The 20,636-nt window shown below is 32.2% G+C and overlaps 1 protein-coding gene across 1 annotated transcript in view; it reads left to right on the top strand.

The window, feature by feature from the left end:
- Positions 1-18,136, top strand: part of LOC143232794 (uncharacterized) — an 86,113-nt gene extending 67,977 nt beyond the window's left edge. Inside the window, exons 2-4 of the mRNA XM_076468656.1 lie at positions 6,381-9,669; positions 10,714-12,018; positions 17,949-18,136. Coding sequence (XP_076324771.1) covers positions 6,390-9,669; positions 10,714-11,429 — 3,996 coding nt within the window. The 5' untranslated portion in view covers positions 6,381-6,389 and the 3' untranslated portion in view covers positions 11,430-12,018; positions 17,949-18,136. The remainder of the gene's footprint in view (positions 1-6,380; positions 9,670-10,713; positions 12,019-17,948) is intronic.
- The last annotated feature ends 2,500 nt before the right edge of the window (positions 18,137-20,636 follow it).

The following is a 20,636-nucleotide window of genomic DNA, read 5'->3' as shown; positions in this document are numbered from 1 at the left end:
AATTGCATAGCCCTCTCTTCAGAGAGGAGATTGCTAAATAACATTCTCCACAACTTCACAACAAACTCTAGAACTATGCTCTTGTTTGATTGAACAGTTGAGCGTAATTACCACTTTTATAGCTTATTCACGTGCAGCGGGTTTTTACTGCGACACAACAATCTTGGGACGCTAACCACTGTGCAACTCAGGGTCAGACGATCAACAGAAGTAACCATGGTTGAATTATACCGAAGAATAAGCTTAATAAGTAATGTTAAAGAGTTGTAGATTCAACAAGCTATTGTTGAGAAAACTATATGCTATTCCAAATAATGATTAAAAGTTTGCATTTCTACCGATAATTAGTTGACGTAAAAATTATGAAATATCAATACCTTACATACTAGTTATAATTAATAAAATACTTTAAAAGTTTAAATCCAACAGACGATGATTGGCTGATGTAAAATATTACACACTAGAGATAGTAAGTAACTGATTTAGGAAAATTATACTTCTGTTTGCTTGCAGCTAAAAACAAAGCTGCACAAGAGGTTATCTGTGCTCTGACCACAAGTGGTATCGAAACCCGGTTCCTAGCGTTGTAAGTCCGCAGACATTGTATCACTGAGAGGGGGGGGGCAAAATATTATACATCAATGATAATTAACTGATATAAATTTAGTTTTTGTTAATAATTAATTAGTTAGCCTTCTAAAATGTTATTCAATCGCTGATTCTTAGCAAATGAAAAAAATGTTTTACAATTCTAAGTCAAAAAATGTTAAAAATATATCTCTGTAAACATACATAATGCTGCGTAAAATAATATATTCAAGAATTTACTCTTCGATACAATTAGCATGTAAAAGAAAAAGCAGCACTGACAAACTCTGGAAAAATACGAAACTACGAGTCCGAATAGTTTGGCTAAAGATTTAAATAATTACAATGTTACTTCCAGAATTATTAATACAGAGAGCCATTTGTGCTGTGCCTTTAAAATAAACATTCAAAGCAGAGCAATCATTTCAAAATTTTCAAGTACACATGAATATTGTAAAGCTGAAGAAACTTTACTGCAGTGAGATGAGTAATGTCAAATCGATTACATCACCAAAAGTGACAGGGGTTCTGGAGCAAACAGGAAAACTGGACAGCCACTAACACTTTCACTGTGACAAAAGGAGAGTGAGAGATTTTATTAAGTAATTAATTAAAAACAGTTGACCGCTTTACTTGAAACAGTTGTTCTTGAAACAGATGTAATTATGTGATCTTCAGACTTTGTATTCAGGTACATGCTTAGCGCGAAGTACCACCTTTGTCTCATCTACTCGTGACAACTGTGTATCATGTGAGGTAAGCCTAACATTTGATCTTCTGTTATACCAACATTCGAGTAATAGAATTAAGATTTGTCTCCTTACAGTGTAGCAGTTTAGTGATAGATGAAGTATACACAGACAGCGAAAAAAAAGAAAGATTTTAACCCAATTTATGTAACACTTTTAACCAAGTTGTATCAAATAAATAGCTTGCATTTTTTAGTTCATTAAATCTGATATAAAGATTTACAAAGCTAGTTCTAGTAAAATGGCAGATCTCTACAAGATGTTATCGGGTTTACAGCCAAAAATAACACTGACAGCTGTGAAATTGTGAAATCTAGTTATTATAAATAGTAATGGCATATCTAATGAGCTATTTTTATTACTAGATTGGTTTATTTATCTCATCAATGTAAGTTGCATGGTTTGATCAGAATATAATAGTAATTAATTAAAATTTATACACTAGAGGTTTACTTTAAAGAATTACAGACTCTAATTAAAAGCCTTGAAATATGCTTTAATATTCTCCTGCAAGTCTGTTCTGTGTTTAGCTATTCATCATTTTGAACACTGTGGCTTTTAGACGGCCTTATTAACATTTCTTTGTCTTAGAATTTTCGTGTAGTAGCTTTGCACGGTTATCTACATCATTAAATTTTCATTGCCTGTTTTGAAAAGAGAGCTTAATTAGCATTGTAGATAGAAAGAACCAGAAAAAGATATAAAAAAGGCTAAGGTCTACTGGAGAAAACTTCCTTAGACAGTGTTTTAGCTCAAATCAAGAGGTACGAGAGAAAAGTTGATTAAATCAAATATAAAATACGAAAGAAGTAAACATAATTAGAAGATAAATATGAAGTAACTGATGCAGGCACATCGCATTCCTCTTCGATTCTGTGTTATTAATCCAGTTCGATTTGTACAGTGAAATTACTTTGTAAGTAACAAATAATAGATTTTTTTCGTACAGTAAGAAGACTAATAATTATTATTTTCTTTAAATGTATGTGTATAGGGGTAGACAAAAAGTGGCTACCCTCGAAAGTGTTGTTAATTTGTTATACATTTTATTGGATAACAGAAATTATGTAAAACTATGTTTTTAAATTCACTCGACGAAATCTGTTCAAATATGGTCTTAAATCCTAATTTTAACACAGGCTTTCGTAAATATCTTAACTTTTCATGATTTTAGTTACATTTTCTTATAACAAGTGTTGTATAACTGTTGTAGTTTATTAGATTTTCTTATTCCAATTAGTCTACAAAATGATCCAACAAATTTATCTGTGATAATGTAACGTGAAAATAAAACTCAAAATAACAAAACTAGTTTTTATAAATTAATATTTAGTCGCCATTTCCTTACATTTCAGTACTGCTTCACATTGACGTAGGATGCTTTCAGTGATTTTGTACAGATATTCCTGAGTGATTGACTGCCATCCTTCAAAACGTTCATTTTCCGTGCTTGGCTTGCGCTCTTTTGTTATAACAAATTAATAACATTTTCAAGGAGGACCACTTTTATCGTTCACCCCCTGAATATATAACTGGATAGCGCAATTGTACCAACACAAAAAACGTATTTTAGTCACTGTTTTGTATCTTTTCACCCATAAAACTTGACATATATCTTGATTCAATAACACAACGCTAGACATATATTGAAGTGTACCATGATGCAAAAATAAAGAAATATATCACAATAAGCACAGATATAGAACTGAAACTTTTCCGTTTATCCTATAATAATAATAAGCAAGCCTAAATACAAACCATTCCTTACAATACATTTATTGCAAAACTATCTATCGTAGAGCATTGCTTACGTTCACACGGACATGTGTAAAATAAATTACTCTGAATTAATGAACTTTAATCACGAAAATGATGTTACCAAGATCAATGGAAATAGTATGAGTTTCTTTTCCTTGTTAAAAGGTGTGCAGCTACTTAAAGTTATAATGATATCCATGCAAATCCAGTAATTTTAAAGGAGAAATGATGTGGAAACATGTTGGCTCTCTGATAAAACGGAAACTAAGCGGAATAAATCAAATATAAATCCTATAAGATGTATTCCAACTTAAAATATAGCATACTTTTGAAGCATATTAATTTGAATTGCATAAAATATACAAAATCCATGATAACTATTTTAAGATGGGTAAAGGTAATTTACGGTTTGATTTTAAGACATATAAAGGCAACTCATACTTTTATTTAAAGGCAGATAAAATTAATTCAAAATATAATTCAGGTATTACTCCTTACAGTGTAGCAGTTTAGTGATAGATGAAGTATACACAGATCTACATATATGTAGTTTTAACGGTTTGGTTAAAATGAGTAAAGGTAATTCACAGTTTGGTTTCAAAATAAGTAAAAATAATTTAAATTTTGGTTTTAAAATGAGGAAAGGTAATCCACAGCTTGGTTTTGAGATGGATACTTCCTTTTGCTTTATATGAAAGGCAGTAGTATTGTCTACGTGGAAGAAAATATTGTAAATACATTAAATTGGAATCAGCTATGTATTATGTGGGTACAATACCTAATCGTGCTTTAAGAACAGAAGGTAATTTTAATGTTTTCAGAGTTTCTACTTTGATTTTAAACAAAACTCACTTGTTTGTAGAGTGTACCAGCAATACTCATTTTTACTGATAGCTTGATAAATCTTATTCAATAGAATGCTCTAATTACATCGTGGTAAATCCATGATTTTTTTTACCTTGTAATTGCTTTGTGCGTGGTGTTTAATTAAATCATGAAATCCATTACTAAGAGTGGTAAGAAAACAAAAGTCACTCTTCCTTCAACAAGAATCATTAGCTAATTTATTACACCCAGGTAAACACTGCTTGTCATATTTCCATTTTGTTTTGCACTTTTAAAGAACAAAGTATTGTATCATGTTGACACAGTGTATCTGGTATCATTTAATAATTCAGTATCTTTACTGAGTAGAACGATACCGGAATTCCTTGTAAGGAAAGTGTTATGGATAATAACAGAACAAACAAACAACCTGATAAGTAGATGTCGAACTAAAAATGAACAAATTTAAATAACGGGACATAAACCTACCCTCCGTTAGCATTATGTAGATACAACTCACATATAAACAACTCTAAAATGCCACAATATCAGGTTAACTAATCCCTAACATAAATATCATGCAAAGATAGAAGCTGTAAAGTCTACTTCATCAGTTTGAAGACAGGTGTTAAATCTCTATTCCATGTAGCTGCTCACACTTTTTGCTTATTGAGATATTATATATTCTTTTGCATCATTAAATAGCAAAAAAAGTCAAAGATCATTTTTAAAATCTGGTAATTATCCCACTAACCCTTTTAGATGCGATCGTGCTTGAAAGACAACTTCCGCCATGCAAATACATTCAATCTCTGACCTTATCGACATACCCACTAACATCTGGCTCACAACCTAACATTAGAGATATGCCCACCAATAAATGGTTTACAACCCTGCCCTTAGCGACTTACCAACCAATAGATGGCTTACAACTGACTGATTTATTTGCCATATTATTTGGATATCAAACATACAATAATAATGAGTTATCCTTAGTTTTGCTATAATGCAGCCAAGAATTTGTATACTTTGCCCTATAATTATTAATAATGAAGAACACGAATGTTTACTACAAATGCTTGTGTCATACACCAGTGTATTTCATCTGGAAGTTATGGAAAATGTAAATTGTGTAAGGAATAACGTGACTTCTATTCTGATGATAATTTTTTATTTTATAAAACTTCAACATATTTTCCTAATATTTCGAGTCTTCTAATACAATAGCCTTCTGCGTTAAGAAAACGTTCGGAATTTTTGCTGTGTAGACTTACTTTTCATATTTCATTTATTTAGTGCGCTATTCCATATGTAGAACCCATTCTGTGTGTTCTAGCAAAAATATTTTAGTCTACGCGCCATTAAACATTGAATTTAGTGAAATTCAGCGCGACTGACATTGCTCTAAGTTACTATAAGAGCAGCTGCATTTACTAGGTAAATTTTTAATCTGGCGCAGAAATACTTGTTTAGTTGAATAAGCTGAAACATTAATGATAAGCTAAATGATAAAATATTATTTTAACGTTATGATTCAATTTGGATATTTTCTTTAATGCAGTTAAAGTTTGAGTACAGAAAGTTTAGAGTTTAAATAAACCATAGAAAGCTGAATTGTTGAAGTAGTCTTAAAGTTTGAACAATTTTAACAAATAACTGAAATTAATGTAACTGTTTTCAGTAACAGTTTTTCATCCAATTTAGTCTGATCTTCTGTTCGAAAGAGAAGGAATGTGAATGAGTATAGGTTTCAGAAGAATGATTCCAGTGGCTGAGTCTATGTTCTAGCATACTTTTTATGGTCCTAAGACAATGGTCGGGGATACGAATTACTTTTGAAACTTACCATATTGCTCCATATATCACATTGTGTTATCTCCAATTATACAAGTTAATCTAAAAAAGTATTCAAATGTCAATAAAAATTCTGGTTTGTGTTTGAACACAACGCTACACAATGGTCTATCTTTGCTGTTCCCAAATAGGGACTGAACTTCAAATATTAGCCTTATAAGCCATGAAGCTTGATACTGAGTTATATACTAGAAACCAGACGCAAAAACATTTTCTGCGAGTTCTTTAATCATCATTTATAATTTTATAAAACTATTACTAGTTACGATTTACCCTTAAACTTTTTGTTTTGACGTCGTTTAATCACTTAAACGATTTATTGTACTGAAATAGACCTTATTGTATGTAATATTGACCTAAACGTTATGCAGGGTATGTGTAATTTAAGTAACGAACGAAATAAAGGATTAAAGAATCGTGAAGTAATGGCATTAGAACACCGATTTGTTGAAAAATGGTTGTCATTCGAAAATTATATCGTGTCAACGCTAGAAAATATTATTTATACAGATGTGAAAAGTCTTCTTTAAGATACGTAGTTTCTAATAATGGTTTTCGAACTCTAAATATAAGAAGAAAACTAATTCATTCTGTATTTACTTGCAGGATTGCGTCATGAGACATGATATGTCCGGTAATCTCTCTCTGGCCACGGTAATTAACATTATATTTATTTGGATCATCCTGTGTCGATCACAATCATCTTCAAATGAATGTCCTTCATGGACAGATAGTCCATGGTGTTCATGTTATCAGTTTGAAGATGGACTATTTCTGGAGTGTCCTAACACAGGACTCACCCAGATCAAGAAAACCCTCTCGCTGATCACTTCTTCTGTGAAGTCCCTCAGCATTTATCACTTGGATTCAAACATTACCAAATTACCCTCGGATCTTTTTGGCAACACAACAATTTTCCATTTTCAACTTTCCTTTTCTCAGATCAGTTCTGTTGCAGAAGACGCATTCATCGAAATTCAGGACACACTCGAGAGTTTGTCCATCGTTAACAGTCAAATTTCAGAGATCCCCCAAAAGGCCCTAAACAAACTACGTGTCTTGCGAACGTTAGATCTCGACTCTAATGTCATTACAGAAATCGAAAGTTACACATTCTACAATCTACAATTAATGATCCTCAACCTTCAAGGGAACCAGATCTCTTCTTTATCGGAGTATGCATTTGGTGGATTAGAAAACACGCTGGAGAAACTTATTCTAATAAATAACAAACTACAACACTTTCCTCTGAGCGCTTTACGAAGACTTCGAAAACTTCATACTTTAAAATTAGTGTCGAATGAGATCGAAGATATTCCAGACGACGGCTTCACCCGCCTCACGGGATTAGAAAGACTTGATTTAAGTTCCAATCGAATCCATCACTTGCATGACCGCAGCTTTATTACCATACCACGCTTGACTACTCTTTCACTGTATATGAATCGGCTGACTTCTTTAGATGATACGACTTTTATTTACCTCCAAGAGCTGGAAACAATAGACCTCAGCCACAATACCATCATGGCTCTGAATGGAAGAGTTTTCAGACCTTTACAGAAGTTGAAAACAGTTGACCTAGGTTTCAATCACTTACACTCTGTTGAACAAGGTATTTTCCAAAATCTGACACGCCTACAAGAGGTAATACTTTCAAACAACAATGTTATCCAAATTACTAACGAGACGTTTTTGAACTCCACCAAAATTTCTGTTCTTTTTGTACCAAATAATGCGATCTCGTTAATTGAAAGTGGGGCTCTTTACGGGCTTAAAGATCTTTATCAGCTTCAGTTGTCTTTTAATCTTATCAGTGATATTCATCCAACTCTTTTTAAGAATAACTACAAGCTTCGGTCTCTCTCTCTGGACCATAACCTGATCAATGATCTACAGGCAGGAACATTCCAGGAACTTGTGGAGCTTCGTGATTTGAGACTTCAAAATAACCTTCTGAAAAGGATCGCAAAAGGAGTTTTTTATTCTCTTCCTAACTTGCAGGAATTACACTTGCAATTCAACAGGATAGAAGTAATCGAAGAAGAGGCCCTACGAAGTTTAGCAAACCTCCAGCATTTAAATATTCAAGAAAATAAGATAGTTGAAGTAGGAGATATTTTAAGTAGATATCCATCAAGTATGCATTCTCTCCTGCTTAGTCATAATAAGATAACTACACTTCATCACAACAGCTTACGAGGACTTAGCAAAATGGGAATTTTGTGGCTGAGTCACAACAAGATAAGAATGTTAGAGAAAGAGGTTTTCAAGGATTTAATAGAGGTCCAAAAACTATATCTAGATCATAACGAGATCACCACAATAGAAAGGAGGACCTTTGAAAGACTACAAAAACTGATATATATCAATTTAGAGCACAACAACTTAAATCATTTGACCCCTCAGCTGTTCCAGGGAGCAGATCATTTGGAAGAATTGTATTTATCATTTAATCGCATCATGGATATTAAGCCTCAAACATTCCAACAATTAAAGAAACTTCGAATATTGCACCTCGCCCACAATCAAATTTACGCTATTCGAAAATATATGTTTGAAGGACAAATACCATTAGAAGAGATTAATTTATCTAATGTAATGGCTGAAGAGATTGAAGATGGAACCTTCTTAGAACTTTCAATGCTTAAAACTTTGGATATTAGTAACAATAAATTAATGGGTGCTAACGTAAACTTTTTGTTTCTTCCTTCACTCAATCGTTTGGACATATCAGGAAACAATCTGAGTGGAATGAACAACAATGTTTTCTATGGGTTATCGAAACTGGTGGACCTTGGAATAGAAAATGCTAATTTAAATCATATTACTGGTAGTCTTTTTGAACCACTAACCCACTTGGAGGTCATTCGGATAGGTGGAAATGGCTTTTTTGATTTACAAGCTGACCAGACATACAGTTTAAGCTTTATTCGTGAACTATACTTGAATAACAATTACATTGACAGTGTCCCTTCTATTGCTATCGCATCTATACCAAATCTTCAAGTGCTGTCTTTTGCTAACAATAATATTAAAAAACTCAAGACTGCTGGTTTCATGGCCAATAAGAACATTCAAAAATTAAACTTAGCCAACAACTCTATATCCATTATCGAACCCAATGCATTTCGTAACCTAACTAAACTTCAAGAGCTTGATTTGTCAGATAACACCATTAGAAGTCCATCTCCTGATATCTTTAATGAACTGGAAACTCTGGAGTGGTTGGCACTAGATGGAAACTTGATGTATTTTATATCTAATGTTCTCTTTCGATCCTCGTTAATGAATCTGAAATTCCTCACTGTAAACAGAAATCCGTTAATAAGGATTCGAGAGGACCTCAGTGCAGATGGTGGGTTTCCTCAGCTTCAGGAGTTTAGTTTGAATCATGGAAACATATCAGTAATAGCGTCTCATGATTTTCATGGTATGTCAAACCTTTTATCACTTTCCCTCACTCACAATAAAATCAACAAAGTTTCACCAGGTGCTTTCAAACCATTAAATCTGCTTAAAATATTGGAATTAGGAAATAATGAATTAGAAATATTACCAGAAGAGAGATTCTACGGCTTGGATCATTTGCAAGCAATAAACTTAACTAAAAATCATCTTGTAGACCTCCTGCCATTTTCATCGAACCTAGGTTGCTTGGAAACAGTTGACCTATCTTTCAACAAATTAACTCGACTTCGGGCTAACACATTTCAACACCTCTACAATTTGAAGGTGTTGTCCCTAAAAAGTAACTCAATTAGTATCGTGGCAAAAGATACGTTTTATAACCTCACATCTCTTCAAGAATTGGATCTCTTGGGTAATGCATTAACAGTTCTTTCCAGCGAAGTATTAGTTCCTGTTGAAGTACGTCTAACGGATATCCAACTAGCTGGTAAGCTTTATTAAATATTAATTCTTCTATCATTCTGACAGGTGAATTTCGTATGTAAGAATTTGTAAACGTTATTATAATCTAAATTTTATTAAACAGGCTTAGTAGAAAAAAATAAATGTATACATTACAAGTTGAAAGATATTATTATAATATTTCGTTTCAACCATGTTTAAATTTTTTTCAACAAAACTTGAAGAGTTTTTAGAGTTTTTAGCTGCAGCAAACTTAGCTTTACAGTTTTATATTACCTATTATAAGACATAGAAATCTTTCATGTGTTTAAGGTGCTATTTTTTTGTGTCTGTGATTTTAGTTTGATTTTAAATATATATGTATTCGTTTTCAGTAATGTTTTATTATTTTATTAAGTTTTTAGTAAATATTATGTGTGTTTTGTTCAAAAGCCAGTTAACTTCAGGCATTTTGTTTTCCATATTCCACTTTCTTTTATTACTTCTGTTTCTATTGGTTCACATTCATTTACTTTTATAAGAGCTTTTATTGTATTGGTTCACATTCCACTTGTTGTTATAACTTTTATTCCCATTGGTTTTTTTAATATTTCGCCGGCTCTTTGAATTCAGACTGTAACATGTTCTTATTCAATTTAGTTATAATCTATCTTCAGTTAGGCCTCGATTTTCAAGAAATGTAAAACTTAGGATATATGTGAGTGTATAAAAACGCAGAAACAAAGCGTATTCCTGCATTCCAAAAATCTTACACGACTACATTGTACTAGAGATTTTGTTTTATAAAGCTATATTTTTCATTCTATAATGTGTGACAGAAAACGTATTTCTTGTTTTCAGTAAATCGTGAACTTCTTGAATCATGCTATATTTCATGAATGGTTCAAACATATTACTTGTATTGTCAAATCTTTAGTACTTTTGTTAAATTTATTACAGCCGGAGAAGTAATCTCAACTTATAACTGACAGAAAAATCATTACATTGTGCCATATATTTTACCTTACTGATAAATGGTTCTCAGAGGAATGCATTAAAAATATCAATATATATTTGTATTCGAAAACAGGTAATCCATTTGACTGCAGATGTGGTTTGTTAAGCCTATGGGAGTGGCTTCATGAGCATCAACATATTGTAACACCAATAAGTGGGGATTTGAAATTAGCATGTATGAATCCTAAAAAGCTTCATGGTCAAGCACTTACAAATCTTCATCCTGTCGACATTTGTCCAGCTCCACTCATCTCCCTGTTTGAGGTCCAGCGTTTGGATCACGACAGCTTGACAGTCCGTTGGGACGTACTAAACGGTACTCTAATTGGTGGGTTTTTGCTGACATACCATTTAACATCAGACCGATTATCTCAAGCAAGTGTTAATCTTGTCTCTGTAAGACGGTCTTATGAAGTTGAGAACTTGGAACCCGAAACCTGGTACACGATTTGTGTGACAGCTACCGGAAAGTACCTCAAAGTACTTCACACACCGACCCGGTACGCAACAGACGTAGAAAACAAATACTTGGAAACAAACAGCAACAACAGAAAATGCTTGCAGATCCGAACAATACCCAAAACTGATAAGACTAAAATTTCCCTCTCCACTTTAGGAATCATTCTAGGAAGCAGTATTAGTGGTATTTTAGTTCTGACACTGTCCATTCTCTTAACGGCAATTAAGTTTCGGAAGCGTCGACGCCCTGTTAAGAACGACAACATTCCTCAAGAATATGTTTCTTATCGACATTTTTCAATTCAAGAGCCAGAAGGCATTTACTCATGACGTTGTTGTATGTTCTAAGGGAGTAAACTTCCCATGCTAACATGTTGTTTCGTAGCCCGTGAAGGGATAAAACTGTGATTCGTTTACGAAAGACAAATGATAAGAAAAGTGTTGTATTCTTGTTATCTAGTCAGTACACGTAATACGCTGTGTGCTAGTTTAGGTAGAAGTAAAACAGTTTCATATTCGCAGTGTTCTCCCTAGAACGTTTTCACAGTGTATCTCAGAATCTATTGGTATAGTTACTGAAAAACATTCGAGGGTTGCAAGTGGGAAGTAAAATACACCATAAAGGATACATTCTACTGTTCAGAAACAAATACTTGTTATCTGTTCAGTGTTCAATGTTTAGTATACCCAGATGCTTTCTTAATGGACATTTCATGCAAAAGGGATCCCATATTATAGTTATACTAACTTACGTGTTGTTCAAATGTGGACTGTTTTGAAGAGTTCAGTTTTCAAAGAAATAGTGTCATCCTGTTCTATTTTCAATTGGCTGGTATACTAAGAAACATGCTGTTTTTCTACCGCTGGGGTTTTTATTTGTAAAATAATACGGCTACCTACTCAGTTCATGTCCATCCAGGTAAGCCTTCTTCATTTACTTAAGATTAATATAATTGTTACTTTCATTTTAAAAAGTCTTAGATCTTAAGAGATATGCTTTTATTACTAACTTCTTGTTTATCATGACCAAATGTTCAGATTTTATGATAAACACTTTTCAAATTCCTTGTAAGTAAATTAAGACACTGGACTTTCAGAAGTTTTGCCCATTTAATCTACCAACAATTTTTTCATATTGCAGCGTTTACATCAGTCAGGTTGGATTATTATCTAAAGTATCTTGCAAGTTTCTCTTTAGTTTAATCGATAAGGTTTATTATTTATTCGAAAAACATTACAAATTATGAGAGATAATTAAACGGTAGCAAACGACATTCGGCTATTCCATCTCCGCACAGCTTTTTTTATATATACATTGCTGGCCAAAATCTTAAGGCCAATGAACATAAAGAAAAAAATATGCATTTTGCATTGTTAGACTCAACCACTTATTTGAGTAGAGCATCGAAAGATGAAAATAAGAAAAGGGAAAATTAAAAAAAAACCTTTTTAAGCATTTAATAGGGAAAATGTGAACACTATGAAATTAGCCTAAATACTAGGCGAACTTGAATGAAAGAAATAAAATCAATCTTACATCGTGTGAATTCTGTTGTTTTCACAAATAATTTAGTTTGACGCCCTCAATTTTTCTCCAATAGGGCCTTCTGTACACCGGAAATATACATATATATATATTACTAAATATAAAACGAATATACAGCTTCTTTCAAGAAGATGATAACAATGAAGCATATGACAACTAACGAAGACAACACTAAATTATTACGTTATTGTTTTAACCGGAAATTATTGTTATTTTCATCTTAATTTCAAAGATCGTTCCTAACTCTTTCCAACCTATAAATCGCTGTATAAAACAAACGTCGCTAGTCGAGCTACAGTTTAGCAACAGAAACTCTTCTAATATCGTTCTTATCTGGTGTTTCACAATAAAGCTGGTGTTCTTTGTTTAACTCGGCTGTTGAGTTGGACTTGATAAGTCGTCTGCTTGAATGCTCGTTAAAGGACAGACAAAATACAGCCATGAGGGTTACAACCATAAGTACGCGTTACACTATCCTAATCATGAAGTATTTGATTATTTCTTTCTCTACTGACAGCTATACTGTCAGTACTGTCGTACTCTTTCCAACCTTTAAATCGCTGTACAAAACAAACGTCGCTAGTCGAGCTACAGTTTAGCAACAGAAACTCTTCTAATATCGTTCTTATCTGGTGTTTCACAATAAAGCTGGTGTTCTTTGTTTAACTCGGCTGTTGAGTTGGACTTGATAAGTCGTCTGCTTGAATGCTCGTTAAAGGACAGACAAAATACAGCCATGAGGGTTACAACCATAAGTACGCGTTACACTATCCTAATCATGAAGTATTTGATTATTTCTTTCTCTACTGACAGCTATACTGTCAGTACTGTCGTACTCTTTCCAACCTTTAAATCGCTGTACAAAACAAACGTCGCTAGTCGAGCTACAGTTTAGCAACAGAAACTCTTCTAATATCGTTCTTATCTGGTGTTTCACAATAAAGCTGGTGTTCTTTGTTTAACTCGGCTGTTGAGTTGGACTTGATAAGTCGTCTGCTTGAATGCTCGTTAAAGGACAGACAAAATACAGCCATGAGGGTTACAACCATAAGTACGCGTTACACTATCCTAATCATGAAGTATTTGATTATTTCTTTCTCTACTGACAGCTATACCTCTTTTACTGTCGTTTCTATTCTTTACCTTGATATTTAAGATTCTATTCTATTTAAAGAACACCATGCAGTTCACGACATAAGTTATTTGAAAAGGCTAAAATTTACTAGGTTTTCTTATTTATTATATACGTATATAGGTGTGATCACCTCGAGAGTGTTAATACATAAATATTCAAAGCAACACCACTTTCTAAAAATCTTATATATATATATATTCTACAGAGATTGATAGCGCTTTCGCAGGTTTGACGTTGCACTTCAGCCAGCCTTGTTAGACTCAATTTATAATACAGAAAATATGTATATTTCACAAAATCGAACTATATATATATATACACACGGGCATTCCAGTAAAAATAGTGCAAAAAATCAATATAAATAGCAATTATATGTTATATAAAATCCATAAATAATTAAAAATTACAAATAATAGAACATAAGAAATCCGCAAAATATTTAAATAAAATTCAAAGTAATTTTGATTTTTTATAAATACTTTTCACAAAATGATATCTATATTAATTATAAAAAACAAAACAAAATGTAAAACAAAAGAAGGAAACATGATGGGTACCTTAAGATATAATTGTAAAATTTATCTGAACATGGTCTCTGACTTGGAGTTATAGCATTAAACTTACATTTACTTATTCTAACTATTAAATTCTATTTTAGGTTAACGTAATTTTCATCGCATATAGTAAGTAATTCCAACATATAAATACACCTTGCGAGAGAGGGTTTGTTTGTTGTTGCACACAATGCTACACGCTGAACTCTCTTTGTTATGCCTACTAAAACCATCGAAACCCAATTTTTAATATTGTAAGCCTGCAGACTAATTGTAGAGTCTTTGGAAGTGGGAGAATGATGTTTTGAATTAAAACATAGTACTTCCATCTGTTCCTCTAATGATATTACTTTTGATAATATGAACTAGATTACAGACTTGGTATCTTGAGATCTTGGACTGAATTATTCTTTATTTTCAGTGTTTTGTAACAAAGTAAACGGTTCGTGTTTTTAGTTTGTGTATAAGTTACTATAACATAACATCTCTTATGGCTCTTCTTATACTTCTAGATATAAAGAAAGCTATCAGTATGTTTTATTATTTAATATTAACTTGTAAACCTGGAGTATACGTAATAATGACTTGTAACACTTCTGATTGATTATTAGTGTGTTCCCATCTAATATGGTGCCAAACATACAACTGTCAAGTAGGCCCTTTTTAATAAATTTATTTAATCTAACACTTATTTTTTCTTTATTCTTAAGAAGTTTTACTCGTATATTTATGAGATATTTCTTTTTACATGTCTCGGATAGCTACTTTTAACATCTAAATAAGTGTGCGATTTTGTCGGTTTATAAAAAGCATAAATGCTTTAAGAGTCATTCTCCGATATATGAATCGATATATCAAAGAAATGTATAGTTTTATAAGTTTTTCAATAGTAAAGTTAGTGTTTTGATTTAGAACATTTAAAACTTCACGAAAGTTAAACCATTTTAAATCTTTGTTCCAAATAATAATAATGTAGCTGAGTCAATGCGACATCATATAAGAATTGACATTTAACTTCTAAGAAGACGATTATTAAATTAGCGTAAATAGGTGCCATTTTTGTATCCATAGCGCTTCCATTTTTGCTGTTCTTGAAATCGTTATTATAGATAAATTAATTATTTTTCAGCACTAATTTTACAGCTTATATTAAACATTCATCAGTACTTCTAATTAACAGCTGTAACACTAACTTCATGTTCAATATTGTTATAAATATAATACATCTAGTATAATTATGATGCCAGGTTCGTATTCGGTTAATGCATAGAGATACTGCATCTAGTATAATTACAGTTCCAAGTTCATTGTTGTTGTGTAAAGGTACTACACCTAGTAAAACCAAACTTGTGTTATGACCAATTTCATTAGACAACTTTGATATAAAGTCTAAGTTATTCCTCTTGTAATTGTTAATTTGTACGATAAATGGTTGTTATAGTTCATCTACGAAAGAATTTAATACAGTTATTGGAAAAACTAAGGGTGATTTACTAGAGAAACAAGAAGGCTCAGCGAGTTGTACATAATTATTATTTAAATTGAATTTATGTATCTTTGGTAAAATATAAAATACACTTGTAATCATGAGAAAAAGTAACTTAACAATCTATATGTTTTTGTTTTGTTTGTTTGTTTTTTTTCATTCTGCTTTTGTGATAATCAACGAAAGATTGTTTTGTGAAAATTATTTTATAAAAGAAATTAGTAGTACTTTGGATTTTATTTAAATAACTTTTGGATTTCTTACGTTTTTAGATAGTTTTATTATTTTAAAAGTTTCAATTGTTTATGAATTTTGTGTAACATATATTTATTATTTGCAATACTTTTGTTAGAATATATTTCTCTGATGTTTGTGTTTATGTATACATATTTCTACTTTGTTAAATATTATGTGTAATATACTATGTATTGTTGAAGCTACGAAAGCTCTATCAACCTATTCAGAATATAAGTAAATATGAGCAATATTTAAAGCCTAGTATCGTTTTGAATACCTATATTTATATATATATGTGTATGTATCACATTCGACAGTATTACTTTATATACAGAAACTGTAATTTAAAATGTAATTGTCGATAATAGTGTTATTGTATTTTGTAATGTTCTAGAACGTAAACAAAGTGTAAAAACATTTTCAGTTGCTCGCTAAATGTAGCCCCACAGCAAGTATGTATATGAAAGTGGCATGGCTCTGTCTTTAAAAATAGATAAATTAGGCATGCTTTTTTAAAGCAAACTACGTATACACTACTGTCATAATAGCTACATCTGTTCGAATACTTTTCAGGACATGCAGAAGCAAAGAAGAAACTGCAGTGAAAGGAAAATTAATTGCTATTCAAATATAGTATTAAATATTACATTAACAATTTCTGTATTTTAAGTATTTTAATACTTAATTCTTTATTCAGTTCGTCAGGATTTGTCAAAAAGAATAGTGTTTGATATTTTTTCAGTCATACCATGTTCGCCATGTCCACTGACAACGACATGTTTTGCTTAAAACATAGATCATCAGGCTGGCTGAAACACAACAAACACAGTTGTTATGGTTAAAACTGTTTTTCTTAGCTATGAAAGTATGGTTAAATTATTTATACTTGTCACAAAACATTAGTATTGGAGCTATTATGTCTTTAGCGCCTCATTCTTTATTTAGTTTCTTAGGGTTATTCCAGAAGAAGTGTATAATAGTACTTCGACTACACTTTGTCTACCGTATTTACCGTCAACGAAGCGTTTCGCTCAATACGCAGCTCATCAGGATGGCTGGGAAAACCCTGAGGGACTGAATAATTAACGTGTTTTTTTTTCAAAATATAAAATACTTAATATTAATGTCTTATGACCAGTTTAATTAACTATAATCATACTTTCGCCAACCTTAAAGAGGCGTTCGTATTATAGCTATTGTTTTTGTTACAAATGCAGTATATAAGTAATGTTTGTCCCAGCTGGCCTGGTAGTCCTGTATTGAGCGAAACGCTTAATCTGTAATGGATAATGGCTGATAGAGTGGGATCTAACTGCTATTACACGCTTTTTCTTCTTATTCAAGAAACTGTAAGGGACATAATAAAGAAAGTAATCTTAAAAATATAATAGGTATAATACTAATGTTTTACGTCAAGTATGATTACATGTTATAATTTTTTTCTCGATACAAAATTCAAACGTCATATTCTGTCTTGACAGAGGTGTTATGTATACGTCCAATGCGCGAAGTTTAACTCAAGCTGTCTTTATCCAACAAAAAAAGTAAAAACAACTAAGAAAAATACATAAAAACTCGACTTTTGAATGATTTGCCACTCAAATAAGATTTTTCTTCTCAAAACATTGAACCAGAGTAAGTTAAAACCCCTGTTAAAGGCTGATATGACTTCGATCTCTGAAGGGCATACACGTTCGGTATCGTTGGATTGATCGTCGCTGAACACAGCTTTCCTTACAAACTAAAGTGTCATTCGAGGAAGTTTGGTACTTGTTTTCTATTCTCTAAGCACAGAGGTTTGAACAAAAGAAAACGACATGTAAAGAGTAGTATTTTATATAAACATAACGTAGCCGATCTAACAAAATATTTAAAAAAATTATTGTTTCAGGTCGTGACGTATAATTGGCCAACTAAGCCTGTTGTACTTGTCATAACAAATGTTCAATGGTTCCGAAAGAATGCGGTGAAGAACAAAGAAGAAAAAAGTTGATATTAGTGCTGTGTTGTTTTATCCGATGTCATATTCTGACCCGAATATATTTGATAAATAAAGAACGAATAAAGTAAAATGGATATATTTGGGCATTTTGTATGTAATATAATTATAAATTGATAAATATAACACTTATTCATGCTAACTCTAAAACAAGGGTTACTTCAGGAATCATTCTCAAATTGCAGCAAAACGGTGTGCTTCGGAAAATATATGTTACAATTCTTTATTTATCGTTTATATGTCCCAACAAGGATAACACAATGTCAAAAATAGTAGAATAATAAAACTAAAGTACCTTTTTTAATATATCATTATATTTTATAACAATATTCTTTAAAAAAATATTTCCGAAAATGCAAGTGTTTTACTTTCAAAAGTAGAACAGTCCTTTTATGTGTTGAATTCTGACTTAATACAAAAATACAGTTATTTATTTAAAAACAAAATTCTAACTGGAAAATACTCTGCTTAAAAACAACTAAAATTTCTGAACATGTAAAATGCAAAAAATATGTTCTGTGTCTTTTACAAAGTAATTTCTTTGAAAATTTGTTTGTTTTTGAATTTCGCACAAAAAGAACTCGAGGGCTACCTATGTTAGCCGACCCTAATTTAGCAGTGTAAGACTAGAGGGAAGTCATCACCACCCACCGCCAACTCTTGGGCTACTCTTTTACCAACGAATAGTAGGAGTGACCGTCTTATTATAACGCCCCCACGGCTGAAAGGGCGAGCATGATTGGCGCGACCGGAAGCGAACTCTCGACCCTCAGATTACGAGTCGCACGCCTTAACACGCTTGGCCATGCCGGGCCAATTAAATGGAAGAAAATATCGCAGTCGGTAGGATCCGAACCCATTCTTTGAAGAATGAAATAAGACGAATATATGAAAGTTCTTTTAAAATTTGCAATCAAATTCTTTTGAATTTAGCATTTACAAATATATAAATATAAGTTGGTTAAAATTTTCTTGAGTATTTTTATTTTCGGCAAAGAGTGGAATTTTACAATAACAAAAAACTACATAATTTAGCTAAGCCTCTTTTTTTTCTCTTAATATTAATTTGAGCTGTTAAAGCCTTGAATGTTTCACCTCATTTCGAAAAGTATTTGTTTTGAATATGAAGTATTAGGCACCATAATGTATACCCATTTTAATGTGAATTGAATAGTAAATTACGTTAGTCTTAAATATGGCTCAGAGTTTAAATGTTCTTGTTGTCTACTTTAGTAGCAAACGTTGAAATTACGCATAATTTAGCAGCTCCATCTAAGCCTTGTTTAAAAACTGCACTTGTACTAACTAGAGCACTATAGTTTATGGTAACAATATGGTAACAGAGAAAAGTAACAAAATTCTACTGAGCAAAGGAGATAAGTTAGATTCTTAATTTTTTTTTACTCAGAACCCCGTTGTAAACATTGATGGCAAGTCGGGTATCAATAAGTAGCTTCAGTGCACAATACATTTCACTTGTTAAATTACCGAATAAACTAATATTTATTTTCAAAGTCTGTTCATGACCCTTTTATACATTTTAATGTCCCACGTTTTGATCGTAATCCTTGAGTTAAGATATACTGTCCTAGGTTTTGCATATGAGTTATAATGTGACAATCTCATTATTCATTGGTAAAAGAGTAATCCAAGAGCTGGTGGTGTTGACTAGTTGCCTTCCCTCTAAATTATAGATGGCTGGCGCAGATAGTCCTCTAGTAGCTGTGTCCGAAATTTGAAAAAAAACACTTCACCACGATTTGAGCCAAATGCTAATAACCTTCAATCCCACTTGAGTTACAATTTTGTATAAAAGATTATAGTGGCTTTCAGTACTCTCTTTATTACATCTCCCTGTAATTTTTCGATCATCACATACATTGAAAATTTATCTGCCCCTAAAACTTCACATAGATGTATTTCACAGATTTCACACGGTTAAAAAAACGAAATTTGTCGCTACTTAAAGTCAATTTTTTTCTTATCAGAGCGATATTCTAGAGAATACCACAACTAACAAGCATGCTAGTCACAACTGCTTGCATGTGTCTTTCTCATAGCAAATCCACACCGGGCTATCTGCTATATCCACCGAGGGGAATTAAACCCATGATTTTGGCGTTTTAAATCCGTAGACTTACCGCTACCCCAGCGGGGGGTTAGTTACAATTACCATTAAAGACATCTTTAAGCCTGTTGACAGACATATCATGTTACTTGATTGAGTGTTGTTTCTCTGAACTGTGTATGAAACTAAAACTACACTAATATAACATACGAATTAATGAAAGTTCCACATCGAAAAAGTAAATCCTTAGAAACTATAAAAATACTATCATATGAAATTTTCGAAAATTAATTAAAGGAAACACGTTACGAAAATATTCGAAAGGAAACATACAAAATGTACAAAGTTAAAACAATAACAGCCACAACAGCACGTGATAAATAGATAGGTTTGTGGTTCCATTTTGCCAGCGTTTGTTTATTGTTAGGCATAAAACTACCCAATGAGATACCTACGCTCTTCCCTCAGCGATGTCGAAACTTGATTTCAGTTTAATAAGCCCTTAAACTTGC

Source organism: Tachypleus tridentatus, chromosome 11, assembly GCF_004210375.1.
Source record: "Tachypleus tridentatus isolate NWPU-2018 chromosome 11, ASM421037v1, whole genome shotgun sequence".
Classification (NCBI taxonomy): Eukaryota; Metazoa; Arthropoda; class Merostomata; order Xiphosura; family Limulidae; genus Tachypleus; species Tachypleus tridentatus.
The sequence above is the reverse complement of the archived record's forward strand: the minus strand, read 5'-3'. Positions and strand labels throughout refer to the sequence as shown.